Source organism: Leucoraja erinacea, chromosome 5 (assembly GCF_028641065.1).
Source record: "Leucoraja erinacea ecotype New England chromosome 5, Leri_hhj_1, whole genome shotgun sequence".
Classification (NCBI taxonomy): domain Eukaryota; kingdom Metazoa; phylum Chordata; class Chondrichthyes; order Rajiformes; family Rajidae; genus Leucoraja; species Leucoraja erinaceus.
This window is the reverse complement of record NC_073381.1, coordinates 83647658-83667438: the sequence shown is the minus strand read 5'-3', so window position 1 is coordinate 83667438 and position 19781 is coordinate 83647658. Positions and strand designations below refer to the sequence as shown.

The window sequence follows — 19781 nt, the reverse complement described above, 5'->3', positions numbered from 1 at the left end:
AGAGGAGATGGAGAGGAGCACCTAGACCGCCAGGGGACCTATGCGAAGATTTTGTTTGTTGATTTTAGCTCTGCATTCAACACCATTGTGCCAGAGCTACTACACTCCAAACTGTCCCAGTTGACTGTGCCTGAACCCCTCTGTCGGTGGATCACCAGCTTCCTGACAGAAAGCAGCATGTGAGGCTGGGAAAGCACATCTCGGACCCGCAAACGCTCAGCATAGGAGCACCGCAAGACTGCGTACTCAACCCTCTCCTCTACTCTCGCTACACCAATGACTGCACCTCCACAGACACCTCTGTCAAGCTTCTCAAGTTTGAGGACGACACAACCCTGATTGGACTGATCCAGGATGGGGATCTCTGTACTCTTTCCAGTTTGACATCTTTCCTATAACACGGTGCCCAGAACTGAACACAATATTCTAAATGCGGTCTCACCAACATCTTATACAACTGCAACATGACCTCCCAACTTCTATACTCAATACTCTGACTGATGAAGGCCAAAGTCCCAAAATACTTTTTGACCACCTGATGTACCTGCGACTCGACCTTCAAGGAACCATCAACCATTCCTCTGCCCACCTGGCTAATTGATTCAGATCCTGCTGCAATCTTTCACAAACATCTTCACTATCTGCAAAACCACTTATTTCCATATCATCAGCAAACTTGCTAATCTTGCCCTGTTCTGTGACGTTTCACAGAGTGCTGGAGTAACTCAGCGGGCCAGGCTGAGTATAGAAGTTGGGAGGTCATGTTGCAGTTTTATAAGAAGTTGGTGAGGCCGCATTCAGAGTTTGTATTCAGTTCTGGGCACCATGTTATGGGAAAGATGTCATCAAACTGGAAAGGGTACAGTGAAGATTTAGGAGGATGTTGCCAGGACTATAGGGTCAGAGCTATAGGGAGAGGTTGAGTAGGCTGGGACTCTATTTCATGGAGCACAGGAGGATGAGGGATGATCTAATAGAAGTGTATAAAATCATGATTTGATTAGATATGGTTGAGTAGGTGAATCGAGGAGCAGAGGACATAAGTTTAAGGTGAAGGGGAAAAGATTTAATAGGAATCTGAGGGGAATATTTTTCACACAAAGGGTGGTAGGTGTATGGAACAAGCTGCCAGAGGAGGTAGTTGAGGCAGGGACTATCGCAACATTTAAGAAACAGTTAGACAGGTACATGGATAGGATAAGTTTGGAGGGATATGGATCAAATGTGGGCAGGTGGGACTGGTGTAGATGGGACATGCTGGGCCGAAGGGCCTGTTTCCACACTGTATCACCCTATGACTCTATCTTTCCCTCTCAAACCCATTCTCCTGCCTTCTCCCCATTACCTCTGACACCCCTATCAATCAAGAATCTATCAATCTCCTCCTGAAAAATGTCCATTGACTTGGCCTCCACAGCTGTCTGTGGCAATGAATTCCACAGTTCACCACCCTCTGACTTAAGAAATTCCTGCTCATCTCCTTCCTAAAGGAATGTCTTTTAATTCTGAGGCTGTGGCCACTGGTCCTAGACTCTCCCACTAGTAGAAACATCCTCTTCACATCCACTCCATCCAGGTTTTTACCAGGCTGGGACAGACTGCAACAGCTTCACACCGTGTCCCAAAGCTTGTGTCCTGTACCTGCATCACCCAAGGCAGCAGAAACGTTATAGGAGAGGGCAAGCACCGTCACAAAGTGGCTCATGATGCTTTGGGTAATATTCAGGAATGTCTATGCATGTCACATCATGAATATTACTGAAGAAGGGTCTTGACCCGAAATATAATCTATCATGTGCTTGCTCTTCTCTCTCTCCTCCTCTCTCTCTCTCTCCCTCTCTCTCTCCCTTCTCTCTCTCTCTCCTCCGTCTCCACCCGCGGTCAGAGGGAGGGGGGGAAATCACCCTGGTGTGGGGGTTGGGGTCCGATGGTGGTGCATCGCGGTCAGTGACTGTGGGACACTCCCACGAGTGGAGACGGAGGAGAGAGAGAGAGAGAGAGGAGAGAGGGGGGGGGGGGGGGGGGGAGAGGGGGGGGAGAGAGGAAAGAAGGGAGAGAGAGGTAGGGGGGGAATAGAGGAGGAGGGGAAGAGAGAGGAGGAGGAGAGAGAGAAGGAGAGAGAGAAGAGGGGAAAGAGAAGGAAGAGAGAGAGGGGGAGAGAGAGAAGAGGGGGTAGAGAAGGGGGAAACAAGAGCTTGGGCTTCATTTTCCCACACAAGCCATAGGTGACTGGGCAATCTGAACCCAAGTACCAAGTTGATAGTGGCCGAAGATGTGCATCGCTCGCGACAGCCCCCACTCTCTCACGGCCACCCTCCGCGGGCTGCGGGTCACGTGGAGCGGAGGTTTGGGACAATGTTCATGCCTTCACAGTGATGTGATGGACACGGGGTTCTGGACCAATTGCTCACAAGTCCCGCCTCCTACAACGTCAAGTCCGTTATTGGACTTTTCTGTTTAGCGGCAGTCGGTCCTTTGGCTTGTAGGCGACGCCGCCTATCGGGTAGGTGGCGTTTCGACAGAGCGGCCATTCCATAAGTTTACTTTTAGGTGACACAGCTTTTCGGTTCCTTGGGTTTAGGCGTCCCATCCTTTCGGTTAGTAGGCGTTTCGTCTTCGGACTCTTTCGGGTTATTGGCATTTCAGCCTCGTTTCCATTCCGTTCTTTGGCTTCAACTTCTTTGCTTCGGCTTCTTGTCTGTCGGCGCCACGTCCGGGTACCATAATCTATACCTTTTCTCCAGAGATGCTGCCTGACCCACTGAGTTACTCCAGCACTCTATGAAACATCACCTATCCATGTACTCCACAGATGCTGCCTGACCCACTGAGTTATCCAGCATTTTGTGTCTATTTTCCCTTCACCCATCTGCCCACTCTCCCCCCCTCCTTTCCTATGTTCCTTTCCACCCATAAACTTCTTTCTGCCTTTACATTTCACTCCACTTTCAAATCTGCTCTACTTATCTACATGTATTTTTCTTCTTAATTTTTTAGTCATAGAATGATGCAGTGTGGAAACAGGCCCTTCAGCCCAACTTGCCCACAACGACCAACATGTCCCATCTACATTAGTCCCACTCACACGCGTTTGGCCCATATATCCATCTAAACCTGTCCTATCCATGTACGTGTTCAAATGTCTCTTAAACATTAGGATAGTCCCAGCCTTAACTACCTCCTCTGGCAGCTCGTTCCATACACCCACCATTCTTTGTGTGAATAAGCTACCTCTCAGATTCCTGTTAATTTCTGAAATATTGGTCATAAATTTGGTGCAAAAATGCTCCAAAATAAGGCTCAGAATGCATCAGAGAGAATCTAAAACCCCGGCATCAAGAGACCACGCATCACGCTCGTGATTTTCGCAGTGCGCACATTATTTCACATTAAAATCTTTGTAATCCTGATCAGGAATATGATGGACATAGCACGCCTTGAAGAAATGAGACTCCGACTAATAGATAAATATGACCAATTCTTAAGGAGTTGGTCTCCTTTCATCGACTTTTTGGAATCATGTGATGCAGCGGTACCGCAAGGATTGCTGATTTCAGTTCATGACGCGGATAGATCTACATCTCCGAATACAGATTTGAAAAATTCTCTTTTAAGGGGCCTTCTCTTCTATTTCTACTTTCCACTTTCTCTCTTCCTTTTTTTATTTTTTATATACACACTTCACGTTTTTCTACTCTCTACCATCTATTTTTCCACTTTTTCCCCTTTCTATTGTTTTCTTTTTCTTGTCCTGCTTACTTCCTTCTTATAACATAAAACTAGAGGTTGTACATAGAATGGATTACGGTATTACATAGTTGGCACCTAAAATTAGGTTCCACTGTATTGTTTTGTGCTGTATTAACTTCTAATAAAATAAACAAACAAAAAAAAAAAAAAAAGAATAAATAACTGGTAAAGTGCAAATAAAAAAAAATTAAAAAAAATCTTTGTAATCCTGTCATGCCACCCCCCTTTTTGAAATGCTTCGTATGGACCTGCCTAAGTAGCCTATTCTCCTTCAAATGGGAGTAAAACCTATATCATAGAATTCTCTGCAATAGTTTCCTTACCACTGGCATGAGGCTCAATGGCCTACAGTTCCCTGGATTCTCCCAACTTCCTTTCTTAAACAAAGGAACAACATCGTCAACACTCAGTCCGTTGCCTGTGGCTAAAGAAAAACCAAAGACCCTCATCAAGGCCCCCGCAATCTCCTGTCAAGTCAGGGAAAGTTCCAGTGTGCTTGGTGACGCCAACTGTGGGAAGTGCATCCAGCAGGTGATTTTGTGGCTGTAAAAGAAGTACCAGGAAAGTTTACACAAAATGCAGACAAGATTCAGAATGAAGAGCCTCAACCCGAAAGGTCACCCATTCCTTCTTTACAGAAATGCTGCCCGTCCCACTGAGTTACTCCAGCATTTTGTGTCTAACTTCGGTTTAAACCACAATCTGCAGTTCCTTCCTACCAGGATGGTATGTTACCTCTTGGGTGCCAGGGTTAAGGATGTCTCTGGGCAGTTGCTGAAGATTCTCAAAGGGGAGGGTAGGCAGCTTGAAGCCTTTGCACATATTGGCACCAACAACCAGGGGCGGAAAACGCGGGGGGGGGGGGCCAGAGGGGACACGTCCCCCCCCATGTTTTGAGAGGTGGGCGACATCCCCGCCAGGTTAACCTGCCTGGGCTTGTGGGAAATATGGCCAGCGCAGAGAAGCAGTGCTGGTATCCCATCAGTCCAGACAGGGCTGTAGGTTAACCCGGTGAGATAGGCAGTTGAGCTGCATTTAGCGCTAGATTGAGCCTCCGAAGCCTCGCGCGCGTGCGTGCGTGTTTGTGTGTGTGTGAGTGTGCGCATGCGCGCGCGGTCGCCAAAAAATTGTGTCCCCCGTCCGCTCCATGTTTTGATAGTGAGTTCCGTTCTTGCCACACGGGGTTTGTGTGTGTGTGCCCGTGGGGGCTGTGAGGGAGCGGGGCCGTAAATCGCGCGCGCGGCCTAAAATGGCGTGGGACTCATCGCCTGGGGCTTGGACATCGGGAGAGACACAGAGAACGCCAAAAAATTGTGTCCCCCGTCCGCTCCATGTTTTGATAGTGAGTTCCGTTCTTGCCAACAACATAGATAGAAAAAGGCTGTGGTCTGCAGAGTAAATATAGGGAAGCAGGCAAGAGATTAAAAAGCAGGACCTCAAGAATAATAATCTTTGTGCTAGGGTAGGAAGGGTGGGAATAGGAAGGTACGACAGGTGAATGAGTGGCTGAGGAGCTGGTGGAGGGTGCAGGGGTTCAGGTTTTTTGACCATTGCAATCTCTTCTGGCACAGAGATGACTTGTACAAGAGGATGGATTGTACCTAAACTGCAGCTGGACCAATATCTGCCATGAGATTTGATAGAGCTACTCAGGATTGTTTAGCAGTGGTAAGGGGGTGGAAGATTGCAACCTTCATGTGGTCCGCCCTGTTTCAACGAATGCAATCAACTTGGCGTGCACAACCAAATAAGATCAAATAGAACAAGCTGTCCTACAACTTTAGGCTGTGCACGTCATATGCAAGAAGAAGAAGTAGTGGTAAGGCAGATTAGAAAGTTGAGCAGGTTCTGTTGACAGAACAGGTAGGAGTATGGTGGGGATCAAGCGAAGTTTGATTGTTTAAACTGCATTTATTGCAAATCAGTTTAACGGGTTAGGCAGATGAACTCAAGGCAGGGATAGGCACAAGGGACAGAGATAGAATAGCTTTTAGAGTAATGTATCTGAGGAAGAGATGGAACTGGCAACCCAACGTTCCAGGGTACAATTACTGCAGGAGAGATAGAGGCGGAAGTAAGAGAGAAAGAGTTACATTTTGAGAAGGAAAAACATAACAGGCACACTCATGAGGATACTCAGAAGGTAAGATCACATGGGACCGGGGGCCACCTCGCCAGTTGGATCTGAAATTGGCTTGAAGGTCAGAGACAGGGCTGGATTTACGTACAAGCTTCATAAGCTTAAGCCTAGGGCCTCGAGATCAAGAGAGTCAAGAGTCAATTTAATTGTCATTTGGACCCCTGGAGGTCCAAACGAAATGCCGTTTCTGCAGCCATACATTACACACAAATAGACCCCAGACACAACATAATTACATTTAACATAAACATCCATCACATAGCTGTGATGGAAGGCCAAAAAAAACTTATCTCTCCACTGCACTCTCCCCCCCCCCCGATGTCAGAGTCAAAGTCAAAGCCCCCGGCTGGCGATGGCGATTGTCCCGCGGCCATTGAAGCCACGCCGGGTGGTGCGAGGTCGCACACCGGGTCTTGGTGTTAGAGCCCCCGGTGTGTGCTCGCAGAGTCCCGCGGCCGTTCCAGCCGCGCGGGGCAATGGTGTTAGGCCCCGCTCCAGGAGCTCTTCGACCCCGCAACACGGGCGGGAGAATTCGCCGTTGCAGGAGCCCCGAAAAGCGGTCTCCCTCCAGGGAGCCGCGCGGGGTCGTCCGAGCCGTCCGCAGACCCGCAGTAGCAGCCTCCGACTCAGCAGCAGCAGCGGCATCGGCAGCCGCAGCAGCAGCAGCAGCAGCGGCAGCGGCAGCGCTCCACCCACTCCGGTCTCGGCCAGCTCCGCGACGGCAACGGTGAGTCGGCACCAGAGTCCCCGGCTTCTTCCCGTTGGAGGCCGCTCCTCGTTGCGGCCTCAACGACACCTGAGACCCGACGAGAAAAGGTCGGGTCTCCAGTGCAGGGAGAGATTCAAAAGTTTCCCCCCACCATCCCACCCCACCCCCATCCCCCCACACACACACCCCAACATAAAATAACAAAAACTACATAAAAACACAGACAAAAAATAATAAAAACGCGGACAGGCTGCAGAGGCCGCTGCTGGCCAGAGCCGCGCCGCCTATCGATCTAGAGGGGCCTCGGCAGAGCCGGATTTACCACTAGGCTTCATAGGCTGAAGCCTAGTCCTCGAAATCTAGGGGGCCTCCGGCCAAGGCAGGACACCTACTGTTCAACTCTGGGCGGGCCCTCATCTCTATCTCTCTCTCTCTCTGTCACCCTCTGTCTCCGCCCGCCATCCGTATCCGTGTCCGGGCCGCTGGGTCTCCGCTCTCCCTCGCTCCTCATCCGCCAGCACGGCAGGCCGCCTTGCACATGCGCACTGCAACGCCCAACACATCCTCCCCCTGCAGAAGCGCACAACCACGGCCAGCACATCATCGGCTGCCCTGCGCATGCGCACTGCCACAGCAACTGGTCGGCACTGGGCACTTTCTCCCTCACTTTGAATTGTGGGGGATCTGGCTGCCATTGCTGTCCGGTCGCCGCCTCGCCACGACCGCTGAAAGCCAATGCAGAATCACTCCCTGGAGCTGGAGTAACTCCCTCGAGTAACTCTAGCTTCTGGTTTCCTGGTCCTCCAAAAATATTCTAAATGGAATTTAAACAGGAGGAGGGTCCATCACCAAACTACAAACTCTGAACAATAACAGCCCATTGCATTTTATCTGTTTATTTATTGTGTATATATATATGGTCTATAGTATATAAACACACTGACCTTTTTTCTCCTGTTCTGTATTATGTTGACATATTCTGTTGTGCTGCAGCAAGCAATAATTTCATTGTCCTATCTGGGACACATGACAATAAAACTCTCTTGACTCTTGACTTGAACTTAAGCAAAAAAGGGTTCATGGGAATTAAGAGCAACATTAAGTTTAGTTGCGTCTGGTTGGGTAACTATGGTAGGGTGAAGACTATTCCATGCTTTAATTGTGCGGGGGAACTCCATGGAGCAGCCAGCAAATCTGGATAGAAGAAATTGGATGACGTTTCGGGTAGTGATCCTTCTTTAGACTCCCTCTGGTTTTAGTGTTTTTAGTTTAATTTAAAGATACAGCGTGGAAACAGGCCCTTCGGCCCACCGAGCCCACGCCGACCACCGATCACCCGTACACTAGTTCTATCCCACACATTAGCGACGTAAGTCAAGAGTGTTTTATTCTCTCACGTTCCAGTTAGAACATTGAAATCCTTACTTGCAGCAGCACAACAGAATATGTAAACACAGTACTATGTAAGCAATGTTATAAACGAGAAAACAAAACAGTGTATATTTATATATGAATATATAACTATATAAATATATATATGTGTGTGTGTGTATATCTAATATATATACCCACACACATACACACACACAATGTCCCTCCTGGGATTAATAAAGTTCTATCGTATAATATTGTGTGTGTAGGAAGGAACTGCAGATGCTGGTTTAAACTGAAGATAGACACAAAAAGCTGGAGTAACTCAACAGGTCAGACAATCTCTGGACAAAAGGAAAATATTACGTTTTGGGTTGGGTCTGAAAAAGGTTCCTGCACACCTTTGGAATGTGGAAGGAAACAAGAGCACCCGGAGAAAACCCATGCGATCAAAGGGAAAAGGAGCAAACTCCATACAGATAGCACCCATATTCAGGATCAATTCTGGGTCTCTGGCTCTTATAGGCAGCAACTTTATGGCCAATGTACTGCCCCATAGTCTTGAACTGAATTAAAACATACAGTAGCTGTAAAGGGGGACATTGGGTCACTTGGAGATTTAAGACTGAAAATGGATATTTTCATTTTTTTAGTAACCAAAGTTATCAACGTGTAATTTTTTGTGTGTTGGAAAATAAAATATAGTGGCACAGCTGGTGGACTTGCTGCCTCACACACCAGGGATCTGTGTTCGATCCTGTCCTCGGGCACTGTCTGTGTTGAATTTGCACATTCTCCCTGCAAGCGTGTGGGTTTCCTCCCACATCCCAAAGACGCATTGGCTTTGTAGGTTAACTTGTCTCTGTAAAATTGCCCCTAATGTGTACGGAGTGGGTGAGGAAAGTGGCATAACAGAACTTGTGTGAATGGGTAGACAAAAATGCTGGAGAAACTCAGCGAGTGAGGCAGCATCTATGGAGCGAAGGAAATAGGCGACGTTTTGGGTCGAGACCCTTCTTCAGACTGATGTGAAGGTGGGGCGGACGGGAAGAAGAAAGGAAGAGGTGGAGACAGTGGGCTGAGGGAGAGCTGGGAAGGGGAGGAGAAAGCAGGGACTACCTGACATTGAAGAAGTCAATGTTCATAACGCTGGGGTGTAAACTGCCCAAGCGAAATATGAAGTGCTGCTCCTCCAATTTATGGTGGGCCTCACTCTGGCCATGGAAGAGGCCCAGGACAGAAGGGTCGGATTCAGAATGGGAGGGGGAGTTGAAGTGCTGAGCCAATGGGTGATCAGGTTGGTTATTGCGAACCGAGCGGAGGTGTTAGGTGAAGCGATCTACAAGCCTACGCTTGGTCTCACCGATGTAGAGCAGCTGACACCTAGAGCAGCGGATGTAATAGATGAGGTTGGAGGAGGTGCAGATGAACCTCTGCCGCACCTGGAAAGACTGCTTGGGTCCTTGAATGGAGTCAAGGTGGGAGGTAAAGCGACAAGTGTAACATTTCCTGCGGTGGCAAGGGAAAGTGCCAGGATAAAGGGTGGTTTGGGTGGGAAGGGACGAATTGACCAGGGAGTTACGGAGGGAGCGGTCTCTGCGGAAAGCCAACAGGGAAGGAGATGGGAAGATGTGGCCAGTGGTGGAATCACATTGGTAGACAAAAAAGCTGGAGATAATCAGCGGGTAAGGCAGCATCTATGGAGCGAAGGAATAGGCGACGTTTCGGGTCGAGACCCTTCTTCAGATTGGTCGGGGGGCACGAAAAAGAAAGGAAGAGGCGGAGACAATAGGCTGTGGGAGAGCTGGAAATGTGGGGGGAAGGAGGGAGAAAGCAAGGACTACCTGAAACTAGAGAAGCCAATGCTCATACCGCTGGGGTGTAAATCCCCCAAGTAAATATGAGGTGCTGCTCCTCCAATATGTGGTGGGCCTCACTCTGGCCATGGAGGAGGCCCAGGACAGAAAGGTCGGATTCGAAATGGGAGGGAGAGTTGAAGTGTTGAGCCACCGGGAGATCAGGTTGGTTATTGCGTAGATCGGGAGGTGTTGTGCGAAGCGATTGCCAAGCCTGCACTTGGTCTCACCGAGGTTGATCATACGCTGAATAATCCAACCACATTTTTGTTTGGAAGTGGAAAGAAATAATAGAAATTGCATTCATTGCAACGTGTAAAAAGAGTTGAGATATTGTATTATAATTTTGCTGCATGTCATTGTGGTATATATCATGTCTTGATTGGTGAATATGTTTAGTTTGTGACTTTATTTGACGCAGAAATAATATGTGAATGCTTCATTGAGCATAATTCCGACTGGTAACTACGCACTTCGTCCGAACACATTATCGCACGCGTCATGCAAGCCGTCTTAAATGACCACCTAAACTGTCATTTGGCAACTTAAAAAGCTGCCAAGGTTGCCCGGTTGACAACAGAGAAAAAAAATTAAGTGAGAGCCCTGCAAGGTGTATAATATTTTTGACACTACAGAATTCTTAAGGGGTTGGACAGGCTAAATGCAGAAAGATTGTTCCCGATGTTGGGGAAGTCCAGAACAAGGGGTCACAGTTTAAGGATAAGGGGGAAATCTTTTAGGACTGAGATGAGAAAAACATTTTTCACACAAGTGAATCTCTGGAATTCTCTGCCACAGAAGGTAGTTGAGGCCAGTTCATTGGCTATATTTAAGAGGGAGTTAGATGTGGCCCTTGTGGCTAAAGGGATCAGGGGGTATGGAGAGAAGGCAGGTACAGGATACTGAGTTGGATGATCAGACCATGATCATATTGAATGGCGGTGCAGGCTCGAAGGGCCGAATGGCCTACTCCTGCACCTAATTTCTATGTTTCTATGTTTCTATGACACTGTCATATGCCTTTTTTACATATGCTGTCACAACGCACTGTAGTCTCTAAACAACCCTTCAGTAATTTTCCTTGCCCTTCATTTCAGAAAAATAAGTGTTTTAAGCCGATAACTCGACACTAGCACTGGCAATAAATAAATAAATAAAAGTGCAGCTTTCCGGCCCCTTATCTCATTGGCCACGCTCGGCTGCAAATCGGTCAATCTGGTGGGCCATCTTCCTCTAGCTGTGGGGGTGGGGGATTGGGAGGGGCCTCACAAGTGAAACAGCCTAGGGCCTCTCTTCATCTAAATCCGGCCCTGGTGAGAGAGTGCATGGTGGTAGAGGAATGTTTTTCAGTCAAAGGAATCAGTGCTGGGACCAGTGTAGTATATTATTGATATCAATGATTTGGATATGAATATGAGTGGCATTGTTAGTAAGGTTGCAGATGACACTAAAATTGGAGTTTTACTTTGGAGTCACGTGAGTGACTACGTGAAGAACCCGTCCAGCACGCATGCGCGACATTGTGTTCACGCAGTGCAACAGCGACGAGCGGGAGTACAGGCGCTCCCGTTACAAGCCTGAAGGAACGGACCGTTAGGTAAGTACTTACCTACAGGTTAAACTCGCAACTTTGCCTCACTTTGTTGCTCCAGGGGAACTGGAGATAGCAAAGCAGCACAGAGGGAAGCGGCCCCCGTTCGACTCCAGGGAAGGAACGTCCCATCAGTGGAGGGGGGAGAGGCGGCAATGGGACCGCTCACGCTGCGGTCCACAGACACGGGTACTGCGCCGATGCCCAGTCCGCTAAACAGCTGTCTGGCCAACAGCAACAGACTGGAGGGAAATTCAAAACCGGCCAGTAACACCTGCATCTCCCGACAAGGAGACTCACCGCCCGAGAACCGCTGAAATGCCGCCTGAAAACGGCAGACAGCCTCTATCAGCAAAGCCAGCAACCAAACCTCGGGCTGGAGACAGACATGGAAGATGGAATCGGCACTTCAAACGAGAACAAGTAAGTGTCTGTTCTCCAAGCCAGAGTAAGGTCATGGAGCCAAAAACTCCAGCGAGACTTGCCTCAGTATGCTTGAGGTACAGGATCAGGAAGAGCTGCTGGGTGTGGCCGCTATGTGGCTCCACCACTAGCGAGATGGCTTTTTCAGTCTGAACTGACGGCCAGTTTACTACCTGTTCTTTTCAAAACCTCTCCAAGACAGGTAGTCATGAGGAGCTGGTTTCATCATGCCTCCCCTAAATTGCATTTACTCAAAGTGCCCACCGTTATTGGGGGGTACATTGAGCATAGCTTTTTAAAAAATCCAAATATCTTAAATTGCATTTGATATCCCTGACATCGGCTATCATTTTCGCATGCTCATTCCAGAGGGGCAGGGTAGTACGGCAAAACACCTGACCCTACTGTTCACAGATGCTCCGCAACTTCTCAGGAATAATATAAAACTTGCCCTCAACTTAAAAATTTTTACAGAACTGTGAGAACTGTGAGAACGCCGACCTCACAACCACAGATCCTGCTATCTGGCTAACTTATCAAACCAAGCCTAAGAAACTGGATGAAGTATCAAACAATTCGGCATCAAGAGGGTAGGGCCTGGAATGAGCACCACACAAAACCAGACAGCAGTGCCTCTACGTGTCCACCAGTAGGTGTCTACTTAAGAGTACTGGTGAAAGCTCGGGACCCGCATGCCAACCCCCAGTAAGCTCTTTCAGGCCAGGGTCCAGAGCGGGCCCCATGGAAAATGCGCCATCCCCAACAACACCATCCCTACAGACAAGGAACCAGAAACCGAAGAAATTAACACACCACCAGACAACAGTGAAGACAGATAAGTATGGTTCCTACCATCACATAAAGGTGAAGGGTTTGTACTAACAGAGGGGGGGGATCATACCTGGTTGGGAAGCTATCACTCTTGGTAGTTACATACCAAAAAATATTCAAGGGGAATAGAATTAATATCTTGCCACCAGTTCAGCTTGCACCCCAAAGGGTCTACCCTCCCACTAAGAGGGTCTAGCTACTGGGAAAGATATTTCAGGGGTCATAAGAAATCTCATATGAGACTTTGGTACCAAAAAACCCCAAGATGGTGAATGTCGCACCATCATTGATTAACCACTTGAGTATTTCACCAGGTATACCCACTTATGGAATTTGTAACTACTACCATGGATTCCAAGGATACTTTATGGTAGACATCGACTTTAAAGATGCATACTATTCAGTACCCTTTTATATAAGATTTCGGATATACCACAATTTACTTGGATGGGGCAACCATGGCGAGCATTGCCACTTTTCATTCACTGCACAGCTCGCATGTGTATGTGACAAATAAACTTGACTTCACTTGATTTGAGTTGACTTATTATTGAATTGGCTTATATGAGCCGAAGCTATTCCAGAATTTCAAACCAGCCCTGACACTTAAGGAACATTTCGTCATGGCATGTCTATATATTAACGACAGACTATCCTTGGATATAGCTATATTGGCTGCATTAGCTACTAACTTATTTTAGCCTGGGCTCTGTCATATTATCCAGATATCTACGTTGACCCCATCCACAACATTGTCTATCTGGTATTCATTAATGCTATCAGTTATGGTAACATTTAACCACCTATCAACTACGTGGCAAACGTAATTGGGATAGTAGCAGCATTACCAGCTACTGAACATTGTACCTTTCCAATGAGCTGAGATACTAGTGTTCAAACTATATCCCATACCTAGAGTATGGTGGCAAATGGACTAATCTGGAGTTGTCATCACTATAGACACTGGGCATTAAACCTAGTTAGAAATATTGAGTATGTTCTATTGAGTATATTCATCGGACTGGCTGCAAGGCCACAAATGGGCCGACCTCGGGGTTTTTCAGAGGAAGAGACTTCTGGTGCCTTTCCCCACAGTGGAAATTGAACACCGGGCGGGGGGGGGGGGGGGGGGGGGGGGGGGGGGGGGGGTGCCATTGGGTTGAAACATTCTTTATTGCTCAGTAGTGCACCGATTTTGCATGGGCAAACATATTGCTCATAGTGCAATTTGCATGTTCGTTTAAAATTAACACATCACAGTGGTGGCATATACCAAACCACTTGGGCGGAATAAAATCGATATTATGTGACAATTTATTTAACAATTGGTAATCGTATGTCGTCAAACATGTTTGACCATCAGCAACTTACCTATCAGGTGAGCTAAATACTGTAAACGTACATTTAAACCAAAAGTATTTGCTGAGATTACAAAGTAATATGGACACCGGATATCGATTACCTTATATTCCAATTGAATCGCCACGTACCAATATATGTCGCATGAAACCAACTCAAGGCAGCGGCATGGATACATTTCCGCGTATTGAGGTGGGGGGGGGGGGAAACTAATCTCTATGTTCTCCCCTTCTTTCTACGCCTATCCACTAAGGAACATACCTGGGAAGAAACTGCTCAAACTCAGGAACTACACATTCAACTACAACAAAACCTGTACTGGAATTCCTGGCAGGCCTTCACCACAATGAAGGACTCAGCTACTGCGCCTTCAATATAGCCAGAAGTACTCTGTCAGCCTACTCAACTCAGGCACCACGACAACAGGGCAAGGGTACCACCCACTGGTGATCAAATTCAGGAGAGGTATATTCAATTCCCATTCCCCAGAACTAGGTACACCCAAATTGGGAAGTCAGTAAGGTCCTGACGTACCTTAAGGGATGATCACCAGCCAGGTCCCTCACCTTGGAACAGCCTGCCCTGAAGATGGATATGCTGACGGCCTTACCTTAATAGCACAAAGACCCAGTTCTTCCATCTACTGCGATTGGATAACATGGTGATAACAGCAGATAGTGTCACATTTTTCCATTCAGGGGCTGGCCAAACAGAGCAGACCAGGAACATCAGGTCCAGTCATGGAATTCCGGGCATACCCACCTGAACCACGGTTATGTGTCATGACCCACTTAATGAACTACATTGACACAATAAGAAATATCCGAGGGAGAGGAAAAAGCCTTGTGGGTCAGTCACAAGAAACCTCATGGTCGGGTGACGAGCTAAACTACCTCTAGTGGCTCAAGCAGGTACAGGGAGTTGCTGGAGTAAATACTAACGTGTATAAATCTTATTCCACCAGGGCAGCTTCCACGTCAGTGACTAAGAGGATGGACGTGCCTATGGACCACATCCTGGCTACAGCGGGGTGGTCTAGGGAGTATACGTTCCAAACTTTGTAACACGCCGCTGGCAGATCCTGTATTGGTTGCAGAAATAACATTAGAATCTGCAAATATATAATTTAAGCCCAGGGGAGCATTTGTCTTGTTATTGTTGATAACACCATTTTTGTTTTACAAACAGATTCATGGTTGATTACGATAACATACTTCCTCCCTCGAATGACTTCGGCAGCGAGTGAAGTATGAACTGTTACACGGTTTGAAATCACAGAGCTTTAAAATCTTCACGTAGTCACTCACGTGACTCCGAAGTAAAATAGTAAGATTAAACGAGAACTTACCAGTTTGAAGTTTGATCTGTATTTTATGAGGAGTTACGATGAGGGATTACGTGCCCTCCGCTCCCACCCTCAATAATAGAGATCAAACTGGTAACTAAGCTCTCCTTTTTTTTACTATATTTATTTCAATTACTGTGTCTGTCTGTGATTCCACACCGCTGCTTTGAAGTATGTCGCGCATGCGTGCTGGACGAGTTCTTCACGTAATCCCTCATCGTAACTCCTCATAAAATACAGATCAAACTTCAAACTGGTAAGTTCTCGTTTAATCTTATTATTACATTGAACAGTGAAAAACGTTATCTACAATTACAACGGGATCTTGATCAACTGGGCCAGATAAATGTGAGATTTTTTATTTTGGTATGACACTTCCACCTGAAGCTCTGAAACTAGATATAGACTCATCAACAGACATGCTCTATGGCTTTTTGGGGAGAATTTGGGAAGAGGAAAATACACCCACAGAATGGGCAGAGGGATACATCGTGAAACTGCCAAAAGAAAAAAGGTGACCTAAGAAAATGTGATAACTACTGAGGGATCACCCTACTTTCTGTACCCAGTAAAATTCTCAACCGGGTCATCCTCAACCGTCTACAGGAAGCTGTAAACAAGAGGCTATGGGACCAGCAAGCAGGATTCAGGAAGGATCGCTCATGCACAGACCACATAGCAACACTACGCATCATCATTGAGCAGTCTATTGAATGGAACACATCCCTGTACATCAACTTCGTCGACTTTCAGAAGACGTTTGACAGCTTAGACAGGACAACACTATGGCGCCTAATGGACCACTATGGAATTCCCACCAAGATCATAAACTTATTTAAGAACTCGTATGATGGAACCTCATGCAAAATTAGACCTTGCATGTCAGGATGGGCATCAAACAGGGATGTCTATTGTCACCATTCCTGTTCCTCCTAGCAATTGACTGGATCATGATGGAAACAAATGAAGGGAAAAGAAATGGAATTCAGTGGACAATATGGGAGCAGCTAGAAGATCTTGACGACATAGCTCTCCTTTCACACACACAGATACAAATGCAGGAGAAGACGGACGGACTCTCACAAGCTGCAACAAAACTTGGTCTTACACCCAAGACAGCAAAGACACAGGTGACGAGGATCCACTCCAAAACCAGCAATCCCATCCATACGCACAGCACTGCTCTAGAGGAGGTAGAAACATTCACATACCTCGGCAGTGTTGTGGACATCACCAGGCGGGCAGAGGCAGACATAAAAAGTAGAATCAATAAGGCTAGGTTGGTGTTTAACATGCTCAGGAAGATTTGGAGCTCAAAACACATCTCAATCAACACCAAAATATGCATTTTTAACTCAAATGTGAAACAGGTAATGCTGTATGGATCAGAGACATGGAAAACAACACAACACACTATAAACAAGCTGCAAACATTCATTAGGTACACAAAAATGCTGGAGAAACTCAGCGGGTGCAGCAGCATCTATGGATCGAAGGAAATAGGCAACGTTTCGGCCCAAAATGTTGCCTATTTCCTTCGCTCCATAGCTGCTGCTGCACCCGCTGAGTTTCTCCAGCATTTTTGTGTACCTATGATATTCCAGCATCTGCAGTTCCTTCTTAAACACAAATGCAAACATTCATTTACACCTGCCTTAGGAGAATACTTAACATCTGGTGGAGAGACAAAGTAAGCAAGGAGCCCATTGACCTACAAATTCGAAAGAGAAAATGGAGTTGGATTGGACACACCATCAGGAAACCTGCCACAAACATCACCTGGCAAGCCCTGAAATGGAACCCCCAAGGAAATAGGAAACGAGGTCACCCGAGGAACAGTTGGAGAAGGTGTCCAAACAGAAATGTCTGAGAGTGGGCTCAACTGGGGAGCTCTCGAAAGAACTGCAAACAACCGAGTGAGGTGGGGGACATTTGTCAATGGCCTATCCTTCCTAGAGGAACAAAGGGCTTAAGAAGAAGAAGGCAGGCAAATGGGAACAGCTCAATCAAATTGGACATCATGGACAAGTTGGACCAAGGGGCCTGTTTTCATGCTGGAGAGTTCTATGACTCCAGGAACTGAAAGCAGGCCACAAAGCCACAGAATGAATATCCACACTCTACACAGATATCACCCGTGGTCAGGATTGAACATGAGTCTATGGAACTTTGTGGCAGCAGCTCTACCAGCTTCATCATGTGCCACCTCATCCAAGTGGAGAGTCTTTTATCACACCACTTGCTTCTGCCCTATAAAGGATAGAATGGCTTTGGAGTGTTGGGTGTGTAGTGGGGACTCGCAGGAGCCCAGCCAAGAATCAGACAGGACATGAAGTTGCGTGATCAAACGGCATTTATTGTTAACAATGCTGCTCCCTACTCCTCAAAGGGCACGGGCGTTGCCCAACCTTAAATACCCCTAAGGATAAACCCCGTGACCTGCGCCTCCCAGACGGAGACACCGAACTCCTCCCTCCAGAGCTGAGGGTTCGCTCTGCCCGTGGCCTACCACCAGGTGTCGCCACAGGTGAGTCATTCACTACGTGATGTTGCCATTGATCGCAAATGTTATGATTGTGCTCACCTTTTTAAATGCTGCCAATATATCATCTTTTGAGAGTTTGCCTTTCTTTCCTGGATCACTGGTTCGGAAGAAATCTACAAATCGTAGTCTTTTTTTACTTAAATATTCATGGAGTCGCTTAACTGGTTCCAGAGTAGGGAGATGAACTGTCACAGGTTTGGTGTAACGCTTGTGTCTAGTCCTTTTCTGTAATACACAAATGAAAACATTACATTTCTCTATTATTATTAGTACATTAACAAAGTAAAATGATAGAATTGTACAGCATAGAAATGGCCCTTCGGCCCACCTGGATCATTATTTTTTTTTGTGACCACCTACATTAATCCCATTTGCCATAAGCAGCAGAAATCCTTTAATATATTGAATTTGCCCACAAAATGTAAACATCGATCCGGAAATAACCATTTGAACAAAGTTAGGTCAACCAAATTACAGTGTTTTGGAGCCACGGCTGCACTAGGCTAGATAAGAATAATAAGTTAGCTTTCCAAAGATCATTACGGAACAAGACATTTTAAAATAAACTATCTTCTTATCACCGGGGGAGGGTTAGAGATAGGGATAGAGAGGGGAGGAGGGCAGGGGAGGCAGAGGGGAAGGAGCAGATAGGGAGGGAAGCAAGGAAGGGGACATATGAGGTCAGAAGGAAGGGGGTAGATGGGGAAGGGAGGGCAGTAGATTGGAAAGGGTTAGATGGGGGGGGGGGGTAGGGGCAGATGTGGGGGGGGGGGGGGTAGGGGGCAGATGGGGGGTAGGGGGGCAGATAGGGGGGGGTAGGGGCAGATGGGGGGAACGGGGTAGATGGTGAGGGTGAGATGGGGGTAGATGGGGTGGGGAGGAAGGGGGTAGATGGAGTGGAAGCCAGGATTGACAGGCCCAACAGCGTTAAACTACAGGAAAGCCCAGTGCACAGGCGTTGGCTGCAGACCTTGGGTTTGGGTTGAGGCTCTGGCTCAGGCACAGGCACCGGCTCGCTTGCTTCGGGTCTACGCTCCAGCGACTCCAGGACTCGCAGCTCCAGGTCAGTGGCCCCGATCTTGCTGTCGATCCAGCTTTTCACGTCGGCCATGGCCTCCAGGTCGGCCCTCTGCCGCTTCTTGTTCGCAAGCCACAGCCGGTAGGCCGCATCCTGCTGGTCGCTGGGCGCCTGCTCTTCCTCGGCCTCCTGCAGGCGGGGCAGCGGCTCGGGCCATGACCGCGGTCGGCTCCGGCCTGCGGTAGAAGCGGCCGCGATCACCCTCCGGCGACCCCCCTCGGGGCCATACATATCCACGGACAATCGGCAAAGGTGGGTTTGCATGAAGAGTTCGCGGCGCCGCGCCCACATGGCCGAGGCCTGCGCCTCGCCCTCCTCCATGGCGGCAGCGGCCTCCGCTCACCGTTACCAGGACAACCGCACGCCGGGCCCGCAGGCCGCGAACTCCCTGCAAATCCCCAGTCGGTCGTCGTGCCGGTATTACACGTGGAGGGGAATGTGAACTGGTGTCTCCAGCAAAGATCCTATAGGAACTTTGGTCTCCAGGTCGATAATTCAGACCTCTGGGTTTGAATTCAGTGACAGTAGGAAGGAACTGCGGATGCTGGTTTAAATCAAAGATAAATACAAAATGCTGGAGTAACTCAGCGGGACAGGCAGCATCTCTGGAGAGAAGGTGTCTGGGTGAGCATCTGCGTCCCAATGTATTTACGCCTCATTTCCCTACACACTACCTTCACCGAATTCAACGTTTTGAGTACTTTTGTGAGAGGAGCATTTTTAGATGGATGAATTTACATTGATCCTGACGAATTGCTGTGGTCTTGAAACATTAACTCTTGT

The 19781-nt window shown here is 47.7% G+C and overlaps 1 protein-coding gene across 2 annotated transcripts in view; it reads right to left on the bottom strand.

The window, feature by feature from the left end:
- LOC129697486 (EF-hand calcium-binding domain-containing protein 12-like) overlaps positions 1-19774 on the bottom strand; it is a 65709-nt gene extending 45935 nt beyond the window's left edge. The window contains exons 1-2 of one of the 2 annotated variants that reach the window (XM_055636110.1): positions 18891-19774; positions 17960-18145 (exon numbers count right to left, since the gene is read on the bottom strand). In XM_055636110.1, the coding sequence (XP_055492085.1) occupies positions 17960-18145; positions 18891-19319 (615 nt within the window). In that variant the 5' untranslated portion in view covers positions 19320-19774. The remainder of the gene's footprint in view (positions 1-17959; positions 18146-18890) is intronic. The other variant, XM_055636109.1, reaches the window with a different exon arrangement.
- Between the last annotated feature and the right edge of the window lie 7 nt (positions 19775-19781).